Source organism: Passer domesticus, chromosome Z, assembly GCF_036417665.1.
Source record: "Passer domesticus isolate bPasDom1 chromosome Z, bPasDom1.hap1, whole genome shotgun sequence".
In the NCBI taxonomy this organism is placed as follows: Eukaryota; Metazoa; Chordata; class Aves; order Passeriformes; family Passeridae; genus Passer; species Passer domesticus.
In genome coordinates, this window is record NC_087512.1 from 353523 (window position 1) to 376985 (window position 23463).

The 23463-nt window shown below is 49.2% G+C and overlaps 1 protein-coding gene and 1 long non-coding RNA gene across 3 annotated transcripts; one reads left to right on the plus strand and one right to left on the minus strand.

The window, feature by feature from the left end:
• Positions 1-45: 45 nt before the first annotated feature.
• On the minus strand, positions 46-22530 carry LOC135291033 (phospholipid-transporting ATPase IC-like). Of its 2 annotated transcripts, XM_064405029.1 has the most exons (30): positions 22409-22530; positions 22002-22245; positions 20217-20318; positions 13062-13254; positions 10950-11047; positions 10543-10656; positions 9966-10064; positions 9802-9863; positions 9318-9390; positions 9160-9230; positions 8732-8814; positions 8424-8582; positions 8172-8260; positions 7707-7897; positions 7415-7623; positions 6934-6977; positions 6665-6821; positions 5878-6066; positions 5537-5649; positions 5149-5313; positions 4942-5053; positions 4665-4740; positions 4425-4557; positions 3915-4200; positions 3106-3329; positions 2621-2704; positions 2103-2348; positions 1811-1949; positions 1599-1729; positions 46-1096 (listed from the first exon to the last, which is right to left on the minus strand). In XM_064405029.1, exons 4-30 carry the CDS (start codon positions 13240-13242, stop codon positions 869-871), a joined length of 3756 nt encoding a protein of 1251 aa, XP_064261099.1. In that variant the 5' UTR covers positions 13243-13254; positions 20217-20318; positions 22002-22245; positions 22409-22530; the 3' UTR covers positions 46-868. The 2 variants fall into 2 exon arrangements, with proteins under 2 accessions (XP_064261099.1, XP_064261100.1); XM_064405030.1 differs by lacking the exons at positions 22002-22245; positions 22409-22530 and adding an exon at positions 21534-21552.
• Positions 13673-18757, plus strand: LOC135291036 (uncharacterized). Its single transcript, XR_010353905.1, has 3 exons — positions 13673-14728; positions 15124-15206; positions 18087-18757. It is a non-coding gene; the product is annotated as an uncharacterized LOC135291036 (long non-coding RNA).
• Positions 22531-23463: the final 933 nt, after the last annotated feature.

Here is a 23463-nt window from a genome sequence, read left to right on the forward strand (position 1 = left end):
CGTCGGCCTGGTCCACTCTGACCCCCCGGAGTCAGTGCAAGGAAGTAGATTTTCGCATATTTATTCGCATTACGCTTTTGAAATGTACATTCCATTGAATGGGAGCTGTAGGTCATAATTTTTACTATAAAACCATTTCAATAATTAGCTTTAGTTCGGGAGGGGGAAGTAGATAAAAGTCAAACATTCAAACACCTCAACTTGAGTAAAGAATGTGCAAATGCAAACAGACTCGTAAAACCACTTTTTACACTGCAAGAACTGAGGCACCAGCAACTGAAACACATTCCAATGAAAGTGGCTGATCTAGTTATCCATCACTGTGTCCAGAACTGAAATGAACAGCTTGTGCCAGCTCCAGGAGCAGCTTCCAGAGCTGAGATCCATCCTGATTCCCAATCCAATCTTACACTGGCTGGAGTTTATCACCACAGACACCCAGCTCAGCTGTGACAGCTCCGAGGAGCACCCAGGGCCGAGCAGCCCACGTGCCATCATGTCTGAGCAGCTAATGAAATGGAGCACACAAGCGAAACCGCTTTCCATGACAAGTATGAAATGTAGACACAGTTTTATACCAACATAGCATTAAAAAGTGAGAAGTCTGCAATTCCAGGCATCCCTAAAAACTAACGCTGGGTTTCCATTCCCAGCAGACGTATCCTTCACTGTCACACGGAGCACTCGCACAAGGATCAGTAGCTCCACTGAGAACTTGGCCTTTCTGTGCTCCCAGGAGTCCAAACCCAGAAACTGCTGTGCCAACACATCAAAATCTTCCCATCCTTATGCCAGGCGGTTATACCAGACGCCGAGCGCGTTAGCTCGGACAGTTCCTGCAGTGGCTGTGTGTGCCGAAGGGCTGCCCTCAGCCGCTGTCCCGCGGGTCCCCCGAGGCGGGGCGGCCGGCCAGCACGGCGTCCAGCGGGGCGCGCCGCTTGCGGATGCTGCGCCCCGAGGCGATCAGGTCGGCGTAGCCGCGCTGGTGCGAGAAGGCGTAGGCGGAGCGGCGGGCGGACACGCCGCGGCGGAAGGCGCTCTGCCGCCGCTTCCACTGCTGCTCCTCCAGCAGGTACTTCCGACGGTTCCTCTGGATCTGCACGCAAACACGCGGCGGGTCGTGCGTTAGGCAGCATCACCACGCCTTGAGCTGTTTTCATGGCTGTGTGCTGGCTCAAGGCAGAGCAGAAGTAGCCAAATCTATCCCCTACACTCTTGACGTGTAACCCTGGCACTCCAGCCCAGCCTCAATTAAACCCACACTGGGACCCTCAGCAGCCTCGTGGCGTCTCAGTGGCATCACCAGCTCTCAGCCAGGCACATGAGGAAACAGCCCCCACTGAGCTGCAGCCTCTGGCCAGCTCTGCAGCCACTCCTCCATCCAGGGGACCCAAGCCAGGCTTGTGTCGCTCTCCCAAGGGCACCATCCCTTGCTTGTCTCTAACATGATCATAAAATCCCAGAATGGCTTGGGTTGGAAGGGACCTTAATGCCCATCTCGTCCTACCCCCTGCCATGGGCAGGGACACCTTAGTACTGACACCAGCCCCTGTGAATAAACACCTGCCATGTTCACCCAAACACCAGATTTCACTCACTTTATCGCTCTCCGAAGGCCAGATTGTCATGGATAAGAAGCGCTGTGCCACTACAGGCAGTAAGCAAATGGCAATGGATAAAATCATGGTAAGCCAAAGGTACGGCTGCCGCAGAGCATTCGGAGCAGTTCCTGGGAATAAAAGGAGCAAAGGTTAATTTATGACAAAGCTGCATGGGACAGGATTGAGAACCACAAACCACCAGGACTGACCTGTGAACTGAAAGGCAGAAGGGAAGAGAACATGGATTCCGGCACTGTGGAAGTCAAATGTGATCCCAAAGTAAAGTGCAATACTCCCAAATACTGAAAAAGCATTAACAAAAGTCCAGTAAGACGTATCCAGGCCAATCTAAAAGTAAACAGAAGTGCCAAATGAGTTTCTTAATTCCAAATAATGCCAACTACTTTTTGCATGTTGCTACCTTTCTAGTAGAGAAATTTGAACAGTGAGCAGAAAGTATTCTCAGAGCACCAAGGTTCTCAGGGAACCAAGCTTACTTGCCTGAAAATTGACAACAAATATCAGAGAGGATGCTGCTGTGACAGCAAAGGACTGATAATCTGCAGGGGCTTCTCCGTCTTGTCCCATAGATATAAGGTAGGCTCCGTACGGGATGAAGAAGATGATCAGTGAAGTTAGAGCTCCATGGAGCAAACTTATAAAGAACTTCTTGTAGTTGAAAAGTAAATCTCTCTGACCCAAAATATAAAGTCTGGGGAAGCGAAGGCTCAGTTTGTCACTCACATCCTTAAGAAAGAGGAAAAAGAAAAAGAAAGTTGTGAATTGTTGTTCTCAGCCTGAGCTCTGGAGAGTGAGAAGCTGAACTATATACAGTGTCCCAAAGGGAATGGCAGATCCCTTTCTCTTTCCAACAGCAGGGATTTGCACAGAGTAATGCAAAAGGAAGACATTCTTAAAAGCCACAAACCAAACCCCTCTTGTTTCGTGGACAACCAATGTAACTTAAAGCCCTGGTGATGGTGCCTTTGGATTCGTCTGTTGTAACCACATGGGGATACCTGGTCGAGCAAGCCGACGAGCAGGACCGGGAGGCTGGAATACAGCACGTTGTACAGTGTGATGAACCAGTCCTCGTAGGCTGTCTGCAAGAGAGGGCCAATTGCAGGACTTAGTGATTTCAGTTTATTACACCCTTCCCCTCCAGCTCCTGAGAAACTCACATGTGCTCTACTACAGCTTTAAGTTCCCTGTCTCGGTGTTCACCCAAAGGCAGCAGCACTTGGCTCAAGGCTCTGCTGAAGCTCTTTAGTCTGTGTTAAGCTGCCCCACTCCTTCCAAATCTTCCTCCCTGTACCACCAGAGCACTTTAGTGCTCTGGAATCATACCTAACTGCCTGTAACTAACTCGCTCAGTACTCATTGCATCCTCTTGCAGAAATCACTGGTGACAACTTCACGTTCCTGACCCTTCCCAGGTTAAGCATTTGCTGTTCCACACTGACAGAACATCTGCTTGTTATCCCACATGAGCACACCCTCCTACCTGAGCAGAGAAGCCATTGAAGAACGAGTACCAGATGTGGACCAGTGTGAAAGCGAAGTTCTTGTAGAAGAAGTATCTCAGAAACTTGCACATCCTGATGTACGACCAGCGCCCGTGGACCAGCAGCAGCCGCTGGAGGTAGCGGAACTGGCCGAAGGAGTAGTCACTCGACATGACAGCCTGCATCCCCTCCTGGCCACTGATCCCCACTCCGATGTGGGCAGCTGGGTGAAGGAGACAAACACCACACACTAGGTTGGACAAAGGGATGGGAACATCACCAGGGCCATTCCTACTGTCACCTGGACTGTCTCTCGGTGCTTGTTCTGTCAGAACGCACCTGGGAAATTAGACCAAAGCAGAACCAAGCGATGAGACAGAGTGAGTAAAGTCCTAAACAAACTGCCCAGGCAGTTTACTAACACTCTTGGGACATAAACCCTATCCTAGAGGTTTTTTTCTCACTTGCATCTTTTGGGAAGCAGAGCAGGTACAATGTGGGATGGCTAATGCCACCAGGCAAGGGGCAGCCAAGCTACTGCTTTGGTCTTTACATTACACTTGTGTAACACACAGCATGAGAACAGATTCCTGCTTAGGTAATGACTACAGAAAAAAAAATAGATCAGGAAAAACCACTAACCATTTCCTAAAGTGCTTCCTCAGAAAGGGAAACAGGCACAGAAGCTAAAAGGCCCACGGCAGCAAAGCAGATGGAAGAGTCTTCTGACAGAGAGGGACAGTGGAGAGACCGCAGGAGCAGGCCAGAGGAGATCTGTCCTAGCGGGAGAGCTTGACAGCTGCCTTACTTTTGATCATGTTCACATCATTGGCCCCGTCCCCGATGGCCAGGGTGATGGCCTTCTTGTACTTCTTCACCAGCTCCACCACCATGGCCTTCTGCTTGGGTGTCACACGGCAGCAGATCACAGCCCTGCACTCACAGGCCAGATCAACAAAGTTCTTCTGCTGCTGCTCCTTGTAGGCCTCTGCCCTTCTCCTTTTCTCTGTTTGTTTTTTCTTCTCTTCTGCTGTTCTGGGGAATTTCAGTTTAAGTTTCTTTTTCTTCTTTTTCTTCTCCAGCAGGATTTCATTCTGTGAAAAAAATAAAACTTACAATATTCTCTTCTGCACCATTTCCAGTCCTACTCCAGGCACTGCCTAACAACACGCCCAGGTCATTATGCTCCCAGCATCCATTTGTGGCATTTCAATGAACTGCTTGTGCAGACAAAGGAACAGAGTCCTCAGTGAGAGCCTCTGTAGGCTGGTGATGCCCCAAAACCCCAAACCCTCGGGAGAACAGCCTTTGTACATACCAGCCAGGAGCCAGTGATGATTAGAGCCCGGTCTCTGCTGCCCTGGAAGAATGGCTCGTTCATTCTGAGAGAGGAATGTGGACTGGATCCAGCCCTGTTCCTCTGGTTTTCCAGCCTCGTTTGAAGGAGAGCACTGGGAAGAGAGGGACAAACTGTACTAAAAAGTCAAGGATAAACTTTAAGCTAGGTCAGTCCCAGGCTGAAAATCCTGAAAACTAACTGCTCTGTGCTTTTACTTGCCTGGTATCTTCTCCGTAGCAGATGGCCGTTTCCTCTGTTAAGAGTTCACAAGAAAATCCAATATTTTCAGCAGTTTCTACAAAAAAAATTAACAGAGGGAAGTATTTACTGAAAGTTCTGCCACAAGTAATTGTTAGGAGCAGCCAGAAGCTCCTCAAGTGCTCTTAAGTAATTTCTGATTTACGTTTCAGTATGAAAATTCCCTTTCAATGCCACAGTGTAGAAGAACAGGAAAACATCCTCCTGTTTGTAGCTGTTTGGCTGTAAGCAACCCCACCTTTTTTGTCTCCAGTAAGCACCCAGATTTTAATGTCTGCTTTGGAGAGTCTGGAGATAGTTTCTGGAACTCCATCCTGCAGTTTGTCTTCAATAGCTGTTGCACCAAGCAGCTGGAAGGCATTTGAAATACAGGTGCTTAGTAGCACTGAAACATGTTTCTTTTAATATAAGAATTGAAATGTACTAAAAATGTACAGCTCCTTACAATCAAGTTTTTTTCTATTTCCTCATACACTTTGTCCAGAGCTTCATCCCGGTGACTTGTAGCTAAACTAGCCTCCATAAACTTTTTATTCCACACCTCAAATTCTTCCTGGCTTATGTCTCTATAGCACAGGCAGAGTGTCCTGAGAGTTTCATTTGCAAAGACCTGGAAAAGAATTAAAACCACACATATCCACAAAAGAAAACTCTTCATTTGCAACCCAAACACGAGGGTAAGAACATGAGCATTTGACAAGTCTGACAGAACAAGTCCAACTTTCAGAATCAACTACAAGTTTCCATTTGTCTTAATAGCTTAGGAAAAGGATATTAATTGTCAGAACTAAACAATTTTTGTGTAAAAAAGAGCATACAAAATACAAACATACATCAAGCGCCTCTTCTGTGGCTTCTCTCTTTACATTCTTGGGGTGCAGCCGCTCGTAAATCACCGTATCAGCCCCTTTGCAATACAGCCTGATATTGCCACCGGACTCTCTCACTGTGGAGGGAAACAGCACAGTTGGCACCCGTATATAAAGGAATCGTTTCAGATTGGATTCTTCAGCCTACTGCCAAGTACCAAAGTACAAAATGGCGTTTCTTCTTCAGGGCTCAAAGGTGCCCCAGGACTGTCCCACAGCTGTGAATTCTGGACCCCAGCTTCCCCTGCACATCCTTTTCACCCCTAAACACGCGACCTTCTCCATGCTGGTGGCAGTCAGCTTACCAATGACAGACATGCGCTTCCTGTCGCTGTTGAAATCCAGGATGGCCAGGACGTCGTAGGTCCTCTCGACCCCCATCTCACTTATGGTGATGGTGTTCTGTGTGCGGGACAGGAACACGTACCCGAAGTTCCGCGCCGCCGTCACCAGGGCCCCCTCGTCCGGGGAAGCTGCCTGGTACTGGAGCTGACCTGCAGGATTGCAGCCAGGACACAGCTGAGCGTGCAGCTGGACACTGCTGCAGCACCCGCCGGCAGGACACACAGACAGCAGGGGCCATGCAGACAGCAGGGACCACAACCCCCAGTCTGTGACACGTACTTCCCAAACAGGATCAGCCCTCAGCCTGCTGCCCTCCACATGCTAAAGGAAAACTCCACGTTTTCTACCTCAATATCCTAATTTCTCAATCCAGTCATTTAAACATTTTCGAAAGAAGCTCCAAAAGACAAATCCTTGGCCAGAGACACCAACATAGTGAGTGGAAACCACCCCAAAAACATTAGGAACGAGAAAGGACAGGACACTGTTGGTTTCATGGAGATTTCACAAAGATGGGAGTAAAGCAATATTCATATTCCATGTTGTAAGTGAATCTTCCAACCCATGAATTCACAAATTCAATAGCTGATCACCCCTATATTTAGTTTTGTTTAATTTAAAAGGGCAGCCTAACACTCCTCCCTTATGGTATCAGCATTAGTTGCAGATGTCTCCCTTGTGGAACTGGATTTGAATTACTGTTTTCTGCTACACAAGGAAAACAAACTACCCATAAGCCACACTCACCATCAGAAGTGTCAGCCATGACTGTGTGACAAATAGCAAGCAGAAAAAAGAACTTCTGGATTTCTGGCTCCTTTCCAGACTTTATTTGCTCTATCAGATAGTGATCATAGAATAAGAACTTTCCATCTGCGTACACATTCCAGCTGAAGTCAACTTGCTGCTCAGAAAACAGGGGAAGAGAGTCTGGGTCAGCACGGTGCCGCTGCTTTGTGCCCACCCGCACCTCTCACCCCGGGGACGGGGCACGGCGGTGGCTGGCACGAACCTACCTCTGGGTGGCTCTGCAGCTGCCCTGCTGCGTCCCGGCAGTCTCCTGCAAGGCAAGCACCCACACTCAGGGGCACAGGCACAACAAAGCTCCTACAGCCCACCACCAAGGGAAACACATCTACGCAGGTACTGCCCTGCCACTGGAAGGAAAGGAGAAGGACAGACTGCTGCTCACACTAACATCTCCTTGTCTGTTTCTTTGTCCCCAGAGCATTTCTAGTGAAAGTAAATTTGTACAAAAAATTGTGCAAATTACCAATTTTCAGTTTTTCTGAAAGCTGAGATGTTCACACTAAAGTTCCTTAATTTCCACTTTGTAAGTGGGAAAACTCCAACAATTTAACCCGATGCTTTACCCAGTGCCAGGTCTAAATTGTGGAAGTTCAGCTGGAACTAAGAGAACTTGTATGTACCTGACCTCCAACAGGTATTAAAATCCCTCGTCCTCCTCCTCCTTTGCACAGGCTTTGCACAACTTACCGTATCTTTGCCCATTTATGCAGCACTTTTTAAAGGTCATGATGTTCTGCGTGAGGGTTCCAGTCTTGTCAGAGAAGATGTACTGGATTTGCCCCAGCTGCTCGTTCAGCGTGGTGGTCCTGGCCTTGGCAGGCGTGTCCTTCTCGGGGTAGTACATCTGCAGGTCCCAGTTGATGAAATAGCTTTGGCCAAAGCGAATCACTTCCACACTAAATGAAAGAGAAGGAACGTTCTCACTCCCAGCTGCAGCTCGCAGTGGCACGCCACGACACCTCCTCAGGCACTGCCCTACCTCACGTAGAGGGAAATGGGCACCATGGTGTTGAGGACAATGATGTATCCCCAGAAGGTGAGGAAGCCCCGGTAGGCAGGGCTCGCGTCCTGGGCATCGTACAGGTACCAGGAGGAGTTGCCAACCTGCTGCTCCCAGTAGGTGTGCCCGATGGCCAGCCCGGCCGACAGCAGGATAAGGACCACGATGATCTGCAGGCACAGAGAGGCCTCTCACTCCTCAGAAGCGTTTGCTCAAATTAAATCCCAGATCCCCACGTTCCAAACAGAGTATGACAGGTATTTGTGAGGAGAAATGGAGCAAACATTTCCCACAAAGGCACCTTTCAGATTTCCTCCTACTCCATCCCAGCTCAGCAGGCCAGAAAAAAGTCAAAACATATTTATTACATACACACAGGAAGAAGCTGCCTAACTTTGCAATCGCTATTCACTTAAAGTCTGAATTTTAAACAAAGAGGCTTACAGTATAAACCATGTAGTTCATAAGGGAGTCAATTTTTGTCCTTTTAAATCTTGTCTTTCCACTATTTTTCATTATTTTTGTGTCAGCACCTAAAAATAGAGTGAAAAATTAAAAAAGGGGAAGATAGGATAAGCAAACACATGTCAGTATTAGAGTTTTACCAAACTGGGACATGAAATACAGTTGGTGTCTATAGGATGAAGATTCTTTTTCACTCTGCAGGTGTGCTTGTAGTGGGGAAACATTACACACCTGCAAATATGACCATTCCATGGCAGAAGTCTGTATTCCTGATCTTACAGCCACGCAACAAAATCTTATCAGCATCCAGGGAATAATTGGAGTTTCTCCAGGATAACGTTCCTGTAAACTTATCCAGTCGGTTATTGGGCTCTTCACATTCAACCAGACCTAGAAAATTTGGAGAATGTGTTTAGTGTACAAGTTAAATCCAAATGCATTGACTTGCACCCACCATCAAAGTAGCTTTACTTTACTCTTTTGACTTGCAAATGATTTGAGCTAGGTTCTAATAGCATTAGGTGTAGAATTGTACCAACCATCAAAGTCTGCCAGGGCACTTTCTTCCTGAAGGTGTCTGTGTGTCACCTCTAGGGCCATTTTGAATTTTAAGTTAGTCTCACTAAGAAGAAAGGATAAAAAGGTGATTTTATTAAAACCATGGATACAGGAGAGAAGTTTAAACACAATTAAATTAAGGTACCACTACTTCTCTGGGCAACCTACACTAAAGTAAAAAATAAATCCATGTCCTTCCCCCTTGCTTCCTATGTCACATTCTCCAACACTTTTGATGTGTCTGTAGCAGCCCAGTGGAGAAGTTTTAATGATTCTTGAATTGTGGGAATCAGCAGCTGGATACAGCTCCCCAGGTGTGGCTTAGCAAGCAGACTCTAACACACACAATCCTTGCTCTTTTCCTACTCAGCCCAAATGAACTCCAAGACATCCTTGAGTGGAACCTCACCCATCCAGTTCAGCTGTCTCCACGTAGCACAGACTGTTTGGTTCTGAGCTGGACAGCAGCAAAATATCAGCCTACAAAACAAATAAATAGACATCAGATAAAGCCAGGCAAAAATTCCTACAGAGTTCTCTTAAAACAAATGTATCTGAAGCACTTACAGGAACAAAAGTATTTTTCTTCAGACGAATGATATCACCAACTTTAATATCTTTCCATTTAGTGGCTTTGAACCTAATACCAAAGATAGTTTAATAATTGTTACTCTTTAATCTAGAACACGATGGACTCTATAAATCTTAAAATGACCTTTTGGTGTGCTGTGGGTTTGCTTCTCAGAAACTGCAATTTATTGAGGGTCTACAGCTCAGAATTCAACCTACTGACCTTCCCACTTCACCTAGTTGTGAATTCCTGTCCTTCTCTCCAAAGAAGTTGCTCTTAGCACAGATTTAGTCCTGGAGAATTAATTACTCTTTAAATTACTCCTTGAAGCAATTCTCTTCCAGCTTCAATTAGGTTTTCAGACAGGCAGTAGAGAACAGAGCTGAGCCTTTCCTATCACCTACAGCTTCAGATCTGTGGCAGAGCTTAGCAACAGGGGCACGATCATCACTTACAGAGCTCAGAGGGGACCATACAAACCTTCCATCCTTGATGACATCACACGTCCTGTTGTTGACCTCGTTGTCCATCCTGTGACGAGCCTGAAACCGGAGCAAACAATGTACTCCCTGCCCCGTGCCACAGCAGAAGTGAGCTGCACTGGCAGGGTTTGGCTTTTTGTATTGGCACAACGTGGTTCTTACAATGTCATCCACCAGGTCTTTGACTGCAGTTATTCCCAGCACCAAGAGCAAGGGCACCAGTGTTGTGTACCATGACAGGGTGGTTATTTGAGGAATCGACTGCAAAAGACCAATAAAATCAGGTCAGTACGAGATCATCAATCAAATTTAAATCAGAGATACTTCATAGTGACCTGACTAGAGAAAAAAACAACACAGCAGAGAGAATTTTAAGTCAGGTTGTGAAAATGAACAAAACTCTGTGGGAGGAGTTTGGCTGTTACACCACTTGGGAATCAGCTTCCCTTTAACAATTGCACCAGCTCATAGAATGTGGTGGTGCTTCTGATTTATGAGATGAACCCAAGAAACATCTTTTCCACATGAAATTCATGAGCTCTGCAATGAGTTCATTCTAATTCTGTGCAACCAGCTCATTTGTTGCAGGATTTGTTGCAGGTTTCTGTTATGACGGGCTTGGTCTCTGCAGCAGTTCAGACAGTGCCCCTCAATTCCCTGACAGAACAGCACTGAATTGTGTCACAAACATCACTGAGCTCAGATTCCCTTCACAGTGACTACTCTCCATCTTGCTTACCTGCAATATGAGAAGAACAAGGAAATAGAAGTTGGCTGCTCTCTTGAACTGTTCAAACAGATTCAGAGGTAAAAAAGTGATGGGGTTGTACTTGTATGTCTTAATTGCATTTCCCTGTGGAAGAAAGCCAAACATCAGCCACACAGCAGAGCTTCTCCTTCCAACACAAATGTACAGTGCATATTTTTAAGTTCCTAATTCTCTATCTCACCTTAAACACGTCTCTCGATAGACGCTTGATTTTCCATTCCAAAACCCCAATCCAGTTATTCTCCCCACCCTCTGCTGGAAACACTGAGGAATTGTGAACGGTGGCTTTTACCCCACTCACCATCCACTGCAAAGATCTTACCGGGATTAAGGAAGCATTCGCCCGACAATTAGCACCTCAGGGTAAAACAACTTACCGCATATTTGCTTTTCTTGAAGCACAGGAAGATTGTTCTCTTGAAGCCCGGCTGGTCGTAGAAGCGCTGGTCGTTTGCTTTAACTTGCCAGCTGCAGTCTGGAAGGGACAAAAGGGGGTGAAAAGGGTTACAAACATGAGGGAACAAATCTGCCACTTTCAGGTTTTTTCTCAAGTTCGTATTTTAAAGGTACTTTCGACTGAAGCAAGGCTGGTACCTGCTTTATAATACATATCCTTCAAAAAACCTTTTCAAGACATTTCCAGGCTGTTTGTCTTTATTAGCGAGTACATTCAGAGGTAGGGAGAAGCGTTGCTTAACATTTGAAAGAAAGCTCTGTGGGACACCTGCAGGGTAACATTTACTCATGCTAAATTCCCTTCTGTCCCCTCTTTTGGTTTGCCTCTGTGAAGCTCTAAGCACTCCAACCCGGGTGTGTGTCTTGCTGGAAATGAAGGGGTCAGTTCACCTTTTGAAGGCAATGAATTGATTTAACCACACCGCGCCATGCTCTTCATTCACACCCATTAAAAAATACTGATCTGGCGCGCTCATTTTATCTCTTCAGCCACCAGTTTTGTTCAGTTGTGAGAAAACTCGGGAACGGGAATTGCATCCAGCCCGTTCTTCTCTGTGGCACCGCTCTGCCTGCCAGCCCTGCAGCTGCCATTCAGCACAGACACCCTCTGCCCTCAGCTCACCCCGGAGCTCCCTCCCAGGTCTGGAAGGCGGCTCCCGGCAGCTCTGCCTGCCTGGGAAGGATGATTTTGAAATGCAGCTGTCCTGACTCCTGCAGCCCACAGGGACTGTCCCCACGCTGCTCTTCCTGGTTCCACGGATCCTCCTCGCCCGTGCACCGGGTGAAACTCCCGGCGGCAGAGGCGTGGGCACGGCTGTGACTAACACCTCAAAACCCAAACCCAAGTGCAAGGCAGGGCTTTTCCCCCACCCACCACAGAGCAAATTCTACACCGACATATCTGGACTTCTCCTGTGGCTACACAGCTTTCATTCCCAGCACCTTGGTTACAAGCCCAGAAGATAACAGAGAAATATTTATCTCGAAGAAGCATGTTTTGAGTTAAATATTATATGCGTGAATTTAGAAAGTTACTAAGTTTCTCAAAATGACAGAGCATAAAGAAAAACATAAAGTCTACATAAACATTTCTTTAACACTTCAAAAAACATTGCAGTGTTGATAAAACTGATGGAAAACTGACAAATTAGGTCTGAGGTAAAACCTGCGGGAAGGAAGCTCCTCAGCATTACTTTACAGTGAGGTACTAACACCCAATATTTGGCAAGCTGCTTTGGTAATTCATCAACTTTAAAGGATGTCATCATAAAAAAAGTCTGAAACTAAACATGTGACGGGTGCTTGTAAAATGACAACACGTAACAGGTGGTTATGAAATGAGAGCTGATCAACTGTTCCCACGCAAACAGAAAAAATCTGTATGAATTACACAGGCTCTGGTTACATTGAAAATACGATGCAGCATGAAAAAGGGAATTTAGGGGAGCTAGGGATGTTTCTTGGGTAGAGGTTGAGAGCAGGGATGCCAAAAGGCTCCTCCCACTGAGGTTCTTAGGCTGGCAGCAGCCACAGGCTGTACCTCCTGGTTCCTTTGAACTCCTCCTACTCACCTTTTACCTTTCAGGAAACTCATGAGGCTATAGAATGAGCAGAGAGGTAGAAATCTGCTCTGCACAAGCAGAAATCCAGGGAAAACACTGACTGAGCACAGCAAAATGTTTATGCTGGAGCCCATTTCCAGAGGACTGGGAAACCAAGTACCTGAAGGTCTGTCTGAACGGTTCCCAGAGCACAGGCCACGTACATCCAGGGCCTGCCTTAATTAACAAGAGGTCACCATGCAGCTCATTATCTTTGCGCAAGGAGCAGTGGCACAGAACTGCAGGCTGGAATGAAGCTGAGTCTCATTCTGGCATTGGTTAAACCGAACTGCCATCAATGTACTCCTCCAGAGTCAGCTAAGCCATTCCAAACCTCCCCTGACAAATAACCACAGAAGTGCAGTGGGTCCCTGAGGCTCAGCCTCCCCCCCAGCATCGTGCAGGGCCCAAAGCAGGCTCATGGTGCTTTACCTTTCTTCCCAGGCTCTCGGCTCTCCTCGGGGTCCCTGCTGGCTTGGCTGGGGCGTGGTTCAGCTCCAGGCTGCCGACCGTCCAGCTCGTCCTCGGTTTCATCGTCGCTGTAGGGCACCACCTCGTCGTTGGGCTGCGAATCCTCCTCGAAGGTGGTCTCCGAATCCCTTTCCGAGATCATGCTGCTAGAGCCCTGCCAGCATGTTGGACAAGTCAGGCAAAAGAGCTCCCCTAGCAAGTACTGGAAACCACATCTCTAGTTCTACTCTGCTGGTGCTGGTCACCAAACCCCACACGTGAAACCCCAGAACGGCGCGGGGCACGGGTTTGGTTTTCCAGCACTGAGCAGAATCGGGGGCAGTTCTTGTCCCAGCCAGCCCTTCATTAGTGTTCTGCTACATGTAATTACACACTGCAGCCCCAGGAACACCGTGTGCTCCCGACACAGGATGTAGGAACTGGGGAGCACACAAACTCATCTCCCAGCAGCCATTACATCATTCCCTGAGGAGCCACAGGAGCTGGAGCCCTGCCTGGCCACAGTGGGACACGGAACCGGGCACAGAGTCAGGTCAGACATCCAGGGCTGGGGTCACAGCCTCACCCAAACCAGCCTCGCTTCCTCTCTCGTCCCACGGGCTGAACATCAGAGTCTGTCACTGCAAGATCCCACACCTCGCTGTCCAGACACCCGGGGACACCAGGGGATGCATTTTGGCACAGCCCTGAGCTGCACCAGAGGAGGGATGGGCTGAGCTGTGCCCATGGCCATGTGCCTTCAGCTGTGCTTCAAGTGGACATCTCCAGCCATCAGTGGCTGTGATCCTAATCCTGAACTGCACATCAGCTCCAGCTTGCCCCCTGACCTGCCTCACCACCGTGGCATTGCCTTTGCTAACAAACTCAGCAACCAGCAGGGTTGCAGTCAAACCTGCTGACATCCCCCTCAGCTACTGGTTTTGCAAAGCTGAATCATCTCCCCCCCCAATATCTCCTATAAGAGCGAGATAAATATTCCATGAGCACAGACTGTGCCACTCGAGAGGCAGGCTGCTGGCAGGGAGCCCAAGGCAGGCCTTGTTCCCGAGCCACAGCGCTGCAGGGCCCGCCCAGCACAGACTGACAGCCACGAAACACAACAAATCACCAGGCTGAGAGTACAGGAATCCACACAACTGCTCCAAGAGCCACCCAGCACAGACTGACAGCCACGAAACACAACAAATCACCAGGCTGAGGGTACAGGAATCCACACAACTGCTCCAAGAGCCACCCAGCACAGACTGACAGCCACGAAACACAACAAATCACCAGGCTGAGAGTACAGGAATCCACACAACTGCTCCAAGAGCCACCCAGCACAGACTGACAGCCACGAAACACAACAAATCACCAGGCTGAGGGTACAGGAGTCCACACAACTGCTCCAAGAGCCACCCAGCACAGACTGACAGCCACGAAACACAACAAATCACCAGGCTGAGGGTACAGGAGTCCACACAACTGCTCCAACAGCCACCCAGCACAGACTGACAGCCACAAAACACAACAAATCACCAGGCTGAGGGTACAGGAATCCACACAACTGCTCCAAGACCCACCCAAGCTGCTGGAGGCTTCTCCCTGATGGAATTACCCAGGAGTGTGACAGCTGGTCACTAACACAGGTGTAGAACCTGAGACTTCTGTGACACATCATGTTTTCCTGAATAGCCTTGGGGTTAGGAAACACAGGCCCCTGAATACCTCACTGTGATATTCTGGTTTATTTCTCCTCTTTTCCATGCTTGAATTCTTTCTGTCCTGCTAACACCTCTCGTGGGGACTGCTGGGGGAACAAGTTCCTCCCACGCACAGTCCCTAGAACACAAAATGCCACCAGATCTTTGACTGGCACTCACTCTACAACAACTGAAACAAGCTCATATCCCTGGCACACAGAGATTCAGCTGCTAGCCTATTAAACTTTACTGATTAACTGCTTAATGATTAATGAACTAATTAGTCATGAGAAGGGGTAGATGAGATGTCAAAAACATGCTGCCTTTGTTCTCCATTACAGATGTGTGCCTGCATGGCAACGCCTCCAGTGCCACCTGCAGCAGCCTGGATGCTCACTGGGAACAGAGCCAGCCAGTGATCTGGGTAAGGTTAAATTAACTGCAGTCACTTTCCCTCCTCAAAGAACCAAACTGCCGACTGGAAAACCTCGTTAAGAGAGGAGATCTCATTAAGCGTTACCCTGCAGGCAGCACAAGTGCTCTGTGCTGCGGGCACACCATTAGCATGCTGCAGGAGGCAGAGGAATTGTGCCCGGGGCTGGCCGGGAGCCGGGGGAAAAGCTCCCGCAGTTGGGAGAGAGATGGGAGCTGCCGTGGGACCCGGGCAAAGGAGTCCTCCCCTGACAGGCCGACAAATTGGTTTAGAGTTAAGTTTCTTGACAGCTGGTCTGGAAGAAAAGGGCTGGCTGGGACGTGTCAGAAGGTCAGGGGAAGGTGGGGAGGGGTCACGATGTGAAAGGGGAGATGGGAGGAAGCGAGAGATGCCAACGAACCCCGAGGCAGCAGGTAAGAGAGGGGAGCACACACCCAGCAGAACCTGGATGCAGGAAGCACCCAGCAGAAACTCCAGGGCCACAAACATGGCAAGGAAAAAGGGGTTTGGTCACTGATTCCACTGATTGACCAAATCACTACTGATTTTGGTCACTATTCTGAGGGCTGTGGAAGTGTTCATGGAGGGCCTGAGATGGAACAACATGGTCGTTAAATACTGCTTGATCAAATACTCAGAGAACACTTTAAAAAGCTGGTTCTTGGCTGCACGGGCCTCGTTTTCTAGTTCCTGACTTGACAACAGGGGCTTGCACACTGTTTCAGATGAGAAAACCTCACATTAACCACTTCAGTCTAGAGGAACATCAGCTCACACTGCATGCCCAGCTCCCAGTTCTGCCTTCTAGCCTGGCAAATCCTGCTGATCCAACAGCAGGATGGCTATATGGGAGGTAAAGGGGATCAAAATAGTATTAAGCACAGGTGTAAGTATACCTGATCCATTTATTTACTGAAAGGGCAAATTCCACAGTGCTTCAGTAACTCAGGTTTTGTGTCTACTTCTGCCTCAGGGCAAGCACCAGATCATTTGGAATAAATTAAACCGTGTAAAAACTCCACTTACTGCATTTGTTCCGAGGCAGCAAACAACAACCCAAACCAATCTTACTCTAAATTCCTCTCTGGAGAGTCACTGCACATGACACTGCTGCAAGAACCTGGGGTGACTTCTTGTAAGTCAGGTCATCACTCAAAGTGCCCTGGAAGTCAATGAATCCATCTAGAACAAGGGACACATATAGCAAAAGGATTAAAATGCCACCAAAGCTGTCATTTTGTGTTTATCATGGATATAAAGACCTACAAGGCTCACCATTACACACCTGCTGGCCACCCCAGCCTGTGCACAGCCCACACCCTGCATGTTCCTGTCCTTGGCACCACGTTCTGCACTACCTCATGCTCTGGCAGTGCCAAGCCCAACAGCTGCTCAAACCTGGCCACGCTCTGTTCTTCCAGAACACAACAACATCAGTGTTTTAAGCAAGAATCATAAAGCAAACTCAAACAGTACAAAAAGTAACTCAGGGACCCTTCTGAACTGCTCCAGGTCTCCGGAGTTCAAACAGGACAAAAAAGCTCCAGCAAGATGTTTCACTGATTTAACTTGGCATTTAAAAAGTACTTAAATGCAAAGCCTGATCCTCAGACATGTAAGATTTATTTCTTTACTAGGAGTGACTGGAGCATCCAGCACTGCAAAACAAAACCTGCTCACAGGAGGGCTGAACACAAACTCCCAAAACTGCAGTAGAAAGCCATGTGTGACATCAGCCCCTGGGGTGGGGCTCCCACAAGGACCTGCTGGCAGATGCGTGATCACTCCAATTACATTTCCCTAAGAGACAGCAGTAATTATTCTGCCATCTTCAGCTCCCCACACTGCTCACCTCGCCGGTAACAGAGTCAGAGCCAAAATGGGAACAGGGACAGAAACCTGGTGGTGAGCAGCACCCCAAAATGGGAACAGGGACAGACAGCCTGGTGGGGAGCAGCACCCCAAAATGGGAACAGGGACAGAAACCTGGTGGGGAGCAGCCCCCCAAAATGGGAACAGGGACAGAAACCTGGTGGGGAGCAGCACCCCAAAATGGGAACAGGGACAGACAGCCTGGTGGGGAGCAGCACCCCAAAATGGGAACAGGGACAGACAGCCTGGCGGGGAGCAGCACCCCAAAATGGGAACAGGGACAGAAACCTGGTGGGGAGCAGCACCCCAAAATGGGAACAGGGACAGAAACCTGGTGGGGAGCAGCACCCCAAAATGGGAACAGGGACAGAAACCTGGTGGGGAGCAGCACCCCAAAATGGGAACAGGGACAGACAGCCTGGTGGGGAGCAGCACCCCAAAATGGGAACAGGGACAGACAGCCTGGTGGGGAGCAGCACCCCAACATGGGAACAGGGACAGACAGCCTGGTGGGGAGCAGCACCCCAAAATGGGAACAGGGACAGACAGCCTGGCGGGGAGCAGCACCCCAAAATGGGAACAGGGACAGACAGCCTGGTGGGGAGCACCCCCTGAGAGGACACTCCTGGGCTGTCCTAGCGAGCAGCCAAAGTAGAAATCAGAGCTCACAGAGCACCTGCATGGCTCCACCAGAGCAGACTCCAGTATTCTATTCAGGGGGCTGGAGTTCACATCCCAGCTCACACCCTGAGAGGTTTCAGACTGAGCTTCCATCCATGGGCACAGGATTGAGGGATGGCTGTAACAGCACTTGAGACCTGAAATTTGGCATTGCAAAGACAGCCCAGCATCCACCCTCAGGTCATGATCCACCCTCCAGCTCAATAATGACCCAACTGGTACCACTTAATGCTCCTAGAATTATTTTTAACACCCCAAAGCACAGTCAGATGCCAAGACTTCAAACAGCATGATACTGCATTTCTGCTCTCCCCTCAGGGATCCCAGCCTAAGGCTTTGGCAGAGTATGGGCCTTCATTAAAAATGTGTTCAGCAACTCATCTCCCTGGAACCAGAGCTGCTACAGGGAAATGGCAAATCAAAAACTGCATTTGCTTCCAGTAGATGGGATGGATCACTGATTACTCACAGCAGATGTGAGATGTGGCTGGTAACAAGTGCTTGGACAGGCAGATAGAAAGGTCTTCTGAACAGCTAAAACCTCCCAGGTAATCTTTATGACATTTTGAGAGGAAAAGAAAACAGCAGCTAAAATAGCATGAATCAGCACAAACAGGCCGAGGAAATAACCTTCACTCCAAACAGCACTAAGCTTCAGGTAGATTGCCATGTAAATTACATATTAAAGCTGATCAATTTGTAGATCTCTTTCACACACAACAGCTCCAGTCACTTCCCTGAATGACTACCCTACAGTAACTGAACACCCAAAACTGATATCTTGAAGGGAATGATTTCCCTGAGTCATTTGCTCTCAGACACACTGGCTGTCCCACGCACCCCGAGGAAGGCAAAGCCCAGCTGCTGGGATGCCCTGGAAGATTTATTTCCAGGTGAGCTCAGGAGCTCAGGTATGTACTTTGAGCCACTCAAGAGTGTAAGGCAATGAAACCCAGCTCCTGACCCTACACACCACTGGAACCTGCCAACACCCCGTGACCCAGGAACACCCCAGAAGGTTCAGATCAGAGGGATCCCAGCCTGGCTGCAGACAGAACGCTCGTGGGGCAGTGATGCACTCACACGGCTCAGGGGAGCACAGCATGTCACAGGAGAGAAGCAGCAGGGACTCCAGCTCCCCTGCAAGCTGAGAAGTGCTTGGGGAGCCTGTTCTGCAAGGGACAGGTCCCCGAGGAGTCGGCCTGGCTGCACCACCGGGTGCTGCCGTGCACCCAGCCCCGCATTTCACACACACCATTTTAAATACAAAGTGTATCTGTTTGATTACAATAGTACCTTAACACAGGCACCTACTACTGCTCTGGAGGCTGTACAAACTCTGAGGATTAAGGACTAATTCCAGTTCCAAGACTTTTAAATTGCTATTGTACGCAGCCAACCTTGCAACACCCACAGATCTCTCCTTTGCAAGGAACCAACCCCAGTCCCTCCTGCAATGCCCAAATAACTCTGATCACCTGCACCATCAGGAGGCAAACACCACAGTAAAACTGTACCACTGGCACCACCAAGCTCTGAAAATCTTACTTTAAAAAGCTGCTCGTGCCAAACCAGGCTGCAGGGAGGTGACAGCTCCTCCCCTGAACACAATGCAGACCTGCTCAAGCAAGCTGAGACACCAAGACCCTGAAACCCTCTAGAGGGAGGAGAGAGGGTGGTACAGTTCTGTGCTGCTGACAGATATTCAAGTTCCATCTTGGGGAAAAAATTAAAATAGGAAGCAGAGGCTATTGTGTACTCCCCAGTGTAGCTACTTATTAAAACTTGTATGAAAATAAGTATGAAGGACTTTCCAATATAACTCATTTATCCTGATGAGCCAACAGGATTTGACACAGGGAAGAGATTTACCAGACACCAAGAATTTAACAGAAAAACACTCCAAGAAAGGACCCACAGCGTGCAGGCCAGCTGCCTGAGGTTACACAAAAATGGCTGAAGATGGGCCATTGCAGAAGCAAAATCATCATTTCCCCGTTATCTGCCCCAGGATTTCTCATTAACAGATCTGCAGAGTTCCGTCATTTAAAGTCCAAGGCAAGGCAAGATATCTTTGCAGAAGATAAGAGGGTTGGTAACCTTTGCTCAAGCTACAGGTTCCAGCACTCTCTGAAGGGGTTTCAGCCTGCCTTTTAGAGGGTGTTTCCTTGGTCTCGAGGTTCACCTTATACATCAGCACATATTGAGCTTAACAGAGGAAAAAATAATTATTGTTGTGCACACTTAAACTGCATTGTTTGGAGTGGAACATTTCTGGAACTTCATAGAGAGTTTCTGTCTAGCAATCACCGTCACCATCAGAACCAGCAGGGATTTTTAAGTGGACTAAATAAAGGTTACTTCCTGCTGCCAGGATTGGAGATGCTATTAATGCACCTCTTCTGGCAGCATCTGCAATGGACCCTGGAGCCATCTTCCTAAACTGACCTTTATCCAGTGGAGTGTGTGACTGAAGCCCAGACTGCATCACAGACACTGGCACCAGCACTCACAGAGAATCCCCCGTGTTCATCTTCAAAGCAGGTCCATCTGCAATGGAACAATGTAAAAATGGTTTATTGGCTGATTCCACCTCGCGTGCACACAATAACAAAAAACTGTTCTTTAGAAAAATCGTGAAATTAATTTGCCTTGCAAAATTTCTTAGGCTTTGTGTGGAGCCATTTGGCCTATGACCCTAAGGTGTCTGGGCTCTGTGACAAACTTGTGGCTTGAGGTTGGTAGAGACCTTTCAAAGATATGAACACCCACACCCTCTTTGTAAAGTCATTAGTACATCTTTCCTGTCACCATCAATGCTCAAATTGTCCAATGAAAAACATATTTCAAGTTTATATCAGACCAGCTGGGCCAAACCCAGCACACGTTCCGAGGGACTCTAGGCTTGCCAAAGGCGGTGCTACACCTGCCCAGGAGGGCTCGGAGGGTCTGCCTGGAATGAGACTCCTGCCCTTCACCCCGACAAGCACAGAAGCAGAGAGGTTAAGTGATTTGCCCAAGGCCATTGGGTAAGTCACCGACAGAGCCAGGGTTGGGTTTCAGGAGCTCCTGGCCAACGTCCTGCATTCAATTACAGCTGCACAAAGCGTCTCATTTAAAAGGGGCCTGACAAAGCCCACACCAGGAAGAACATCAAAACCCCTCGGGTCTGAAACAATAACAACCAACCCCCTTTCCACATTTGAGAGCAGGCAGCACTTCGAGCTCTCAGCCCTCAGACAACAGCCACACCAACAAGAGAGCAGAGAAATAAATTCCAGCTCTTTTTAAAATAACTTCAGTGCAAGTGGCTTCTGGAATTCACCACCCCAAACTCCAAAGCAAAGGTCCAGAACATTCACATGCTGTCTTTATGGCAGAATTAAGTGAGAACAGTTTAGAAATTACTGAAAACAGTCTCTACAGGTTAACACAGAGACAAACACAGGCCTGGGACAGGTACAAAAGCAACCAGACTCTAAGGTGACCAGCAGTGCAGAAGGTGACAAGGAAAACTTCAAAAATGGCCAGATACCACTCGGCTTCTAAAGCAGGCTTTGAGAACAAAGACAAATCAAACCCCAGGACCAAACAGAAACCCGAGCAAGCCTGATCCGGCACAGACACTCACAGGGAGTTAATCCAGGGGCTCTCCAGCAGCAGCCACACAGTGGGGACTGCCCTAGGGCCACCCCAAATCCCAGCGGCCCCGCTCTCCCCAGGCAAACACCCCTCGTTCTGCAGAGCCGAGCGGGTGTTACTCACGGCAGCACCGGACCCTGCGCTGCTCGGCTCTTGGGTTTCAGAGCGCTCCCGGTGTCACCCGAGCCAGCGGGAAATGCTCCATTCAGCACAGCTCCGTTCGGCACAGCTCCATCCCGACTCCAGGCAGGGGATGCTGCTTCAGCCACAGGCACGGAGCACGAGCCAGCAGGATCGAGACACCGAGTTTGGTTTGGTTTGTTTTGTTCTCCAAGCAAGTCACTGACCTCACAAGTAACTTGCCCGGTATTTTCTATTGCAGAATGACTGCTCCTTAATGCAGAAACCTATTGCTGCTCTGATGACTGTATAAACACTGACTAATGAGTAATCAGCCCGCAGCCCTGAAGGCTGTTCTCACCACACACAGGTATGGGGGGAAAGCCGGGAGTGGGACAGCCTGCCCAGAGCCACAACTGAAGTCAGCGCCCGGGGGGCTCGGGGAGACCGGGCACAGCCGAGCTGCCTTACCTCCCCTTCCAGCAAACTCCTGCGCTGGCTTTAAACTTCAGAGCGGAGAGACTGCGCTAAGCGCGACCATCACCGGCTTCAAACCCCGGGGGTGGCGGCGAGGGTCCCGCCGGGCTCCAAACCCCGGGGGTGGCGGCGAGGGTCCCGCCGGGCTTCAAACCCCGGGGGTGGCAGCGAGGGTCCCGCCGGGCTTCAAACCCTCCGCGACAACGCGTCGGGGTCCCCGCTCCGAGCGGCTGATGGTCTGGGAAGGGAAGAGAAAAGAAGGGAAGGCGTTCCGGGTGTGCCCGTGGTCAGCTCCGGCCCCACCGAGCGCAGCCCCGCGGGTGATGGAGGCACCGCGCCCCCCGCAGCCCCGAGCCCCGCAGCCCCGAGCCCCGCTGGGCAGGAGCCCCCGCCGGCCTCACCGGGGCCCGCGGCTCCCCTCGCTCGCTCGCCCAGCGCCTGCCGAGCCCCGGCTCCCGGAGCCGCCGCCAGACCGGCCGGACGGGTTCCCCCGGTTCTCTGGGCGGGGAGCAGCGCAGCAGGGGAGGGGCCGCAGCGGAGCTGGGGAGGGGCCGCCGGGGCCAGCCCGGCACGGCACGGCACGGCACGGCACGGCACAGCGGGACCCTCCGGGCACTGCCCGAGGTGCTGCCCTGCGGGTCCCGGCGCTCCCGAGGTCGCTGCTCTGGTGATCTCCCTGGGATCTCCCTCCCCCGTTGTCCTACATGACAGGATTGCTTTATCGCTCCTTATTCACCGCGCTGTACAGCGTTAGAGAGCTTTGGAAGGGCTGCAGGATTTTAACCTCTTGGCCTTTTAAGAGCTCGGAATGGTCTTCCGGTTCCCAAATCCTTTTGGGGAAGGACTGGAGAGTTGGGGGATGCGCAGGAGTGATATTGTTAACCGACGGTTTTGCTCATTAATAAGCAGATAAATGAATTAACAGATAAAGCGGTCATATTTAAGGATGACAGTAGTGCTGTTCTGCCATATGCACATTTGTTCACAAATAATGCAATTTAGGGCAAGTGGAAAACAGATATGGTTACTGATCTGATTAAGCATAAAAATGTGGAAAATTCTGGCCCTTACAGTGATGATGGGCTGCTGCTCTGTACTAAAAGTGATCTTTGTTTTGGACTGGCAGGTATTGCAGAGATCACTTGGTTTCTTTTTCAGCAGCAACAATACACAATTCTCTTGTGCCAGAAAAGTCTTGTTCAAACAGACTTGGTTTTCCTAGACCAAAAATGTGATGCTGAGTTCCAGAGCTGTGTCTTTCAGCACTTTTCTGTTTTACTGCCTGCCTCAAATTCCTCACACCAGAATAAAACTAAAGTTAATTAAAATCAGGAACATTTTGACTGAAAAAAGCAGCAGAGGTTACTTGTGCTTTTGACAATTCCCGCTCTGGGCAGGACATTAATTCCTGTCCAGGGCTGAACATTTGGCTTCGACTGCAGTATTCACAAGGTTG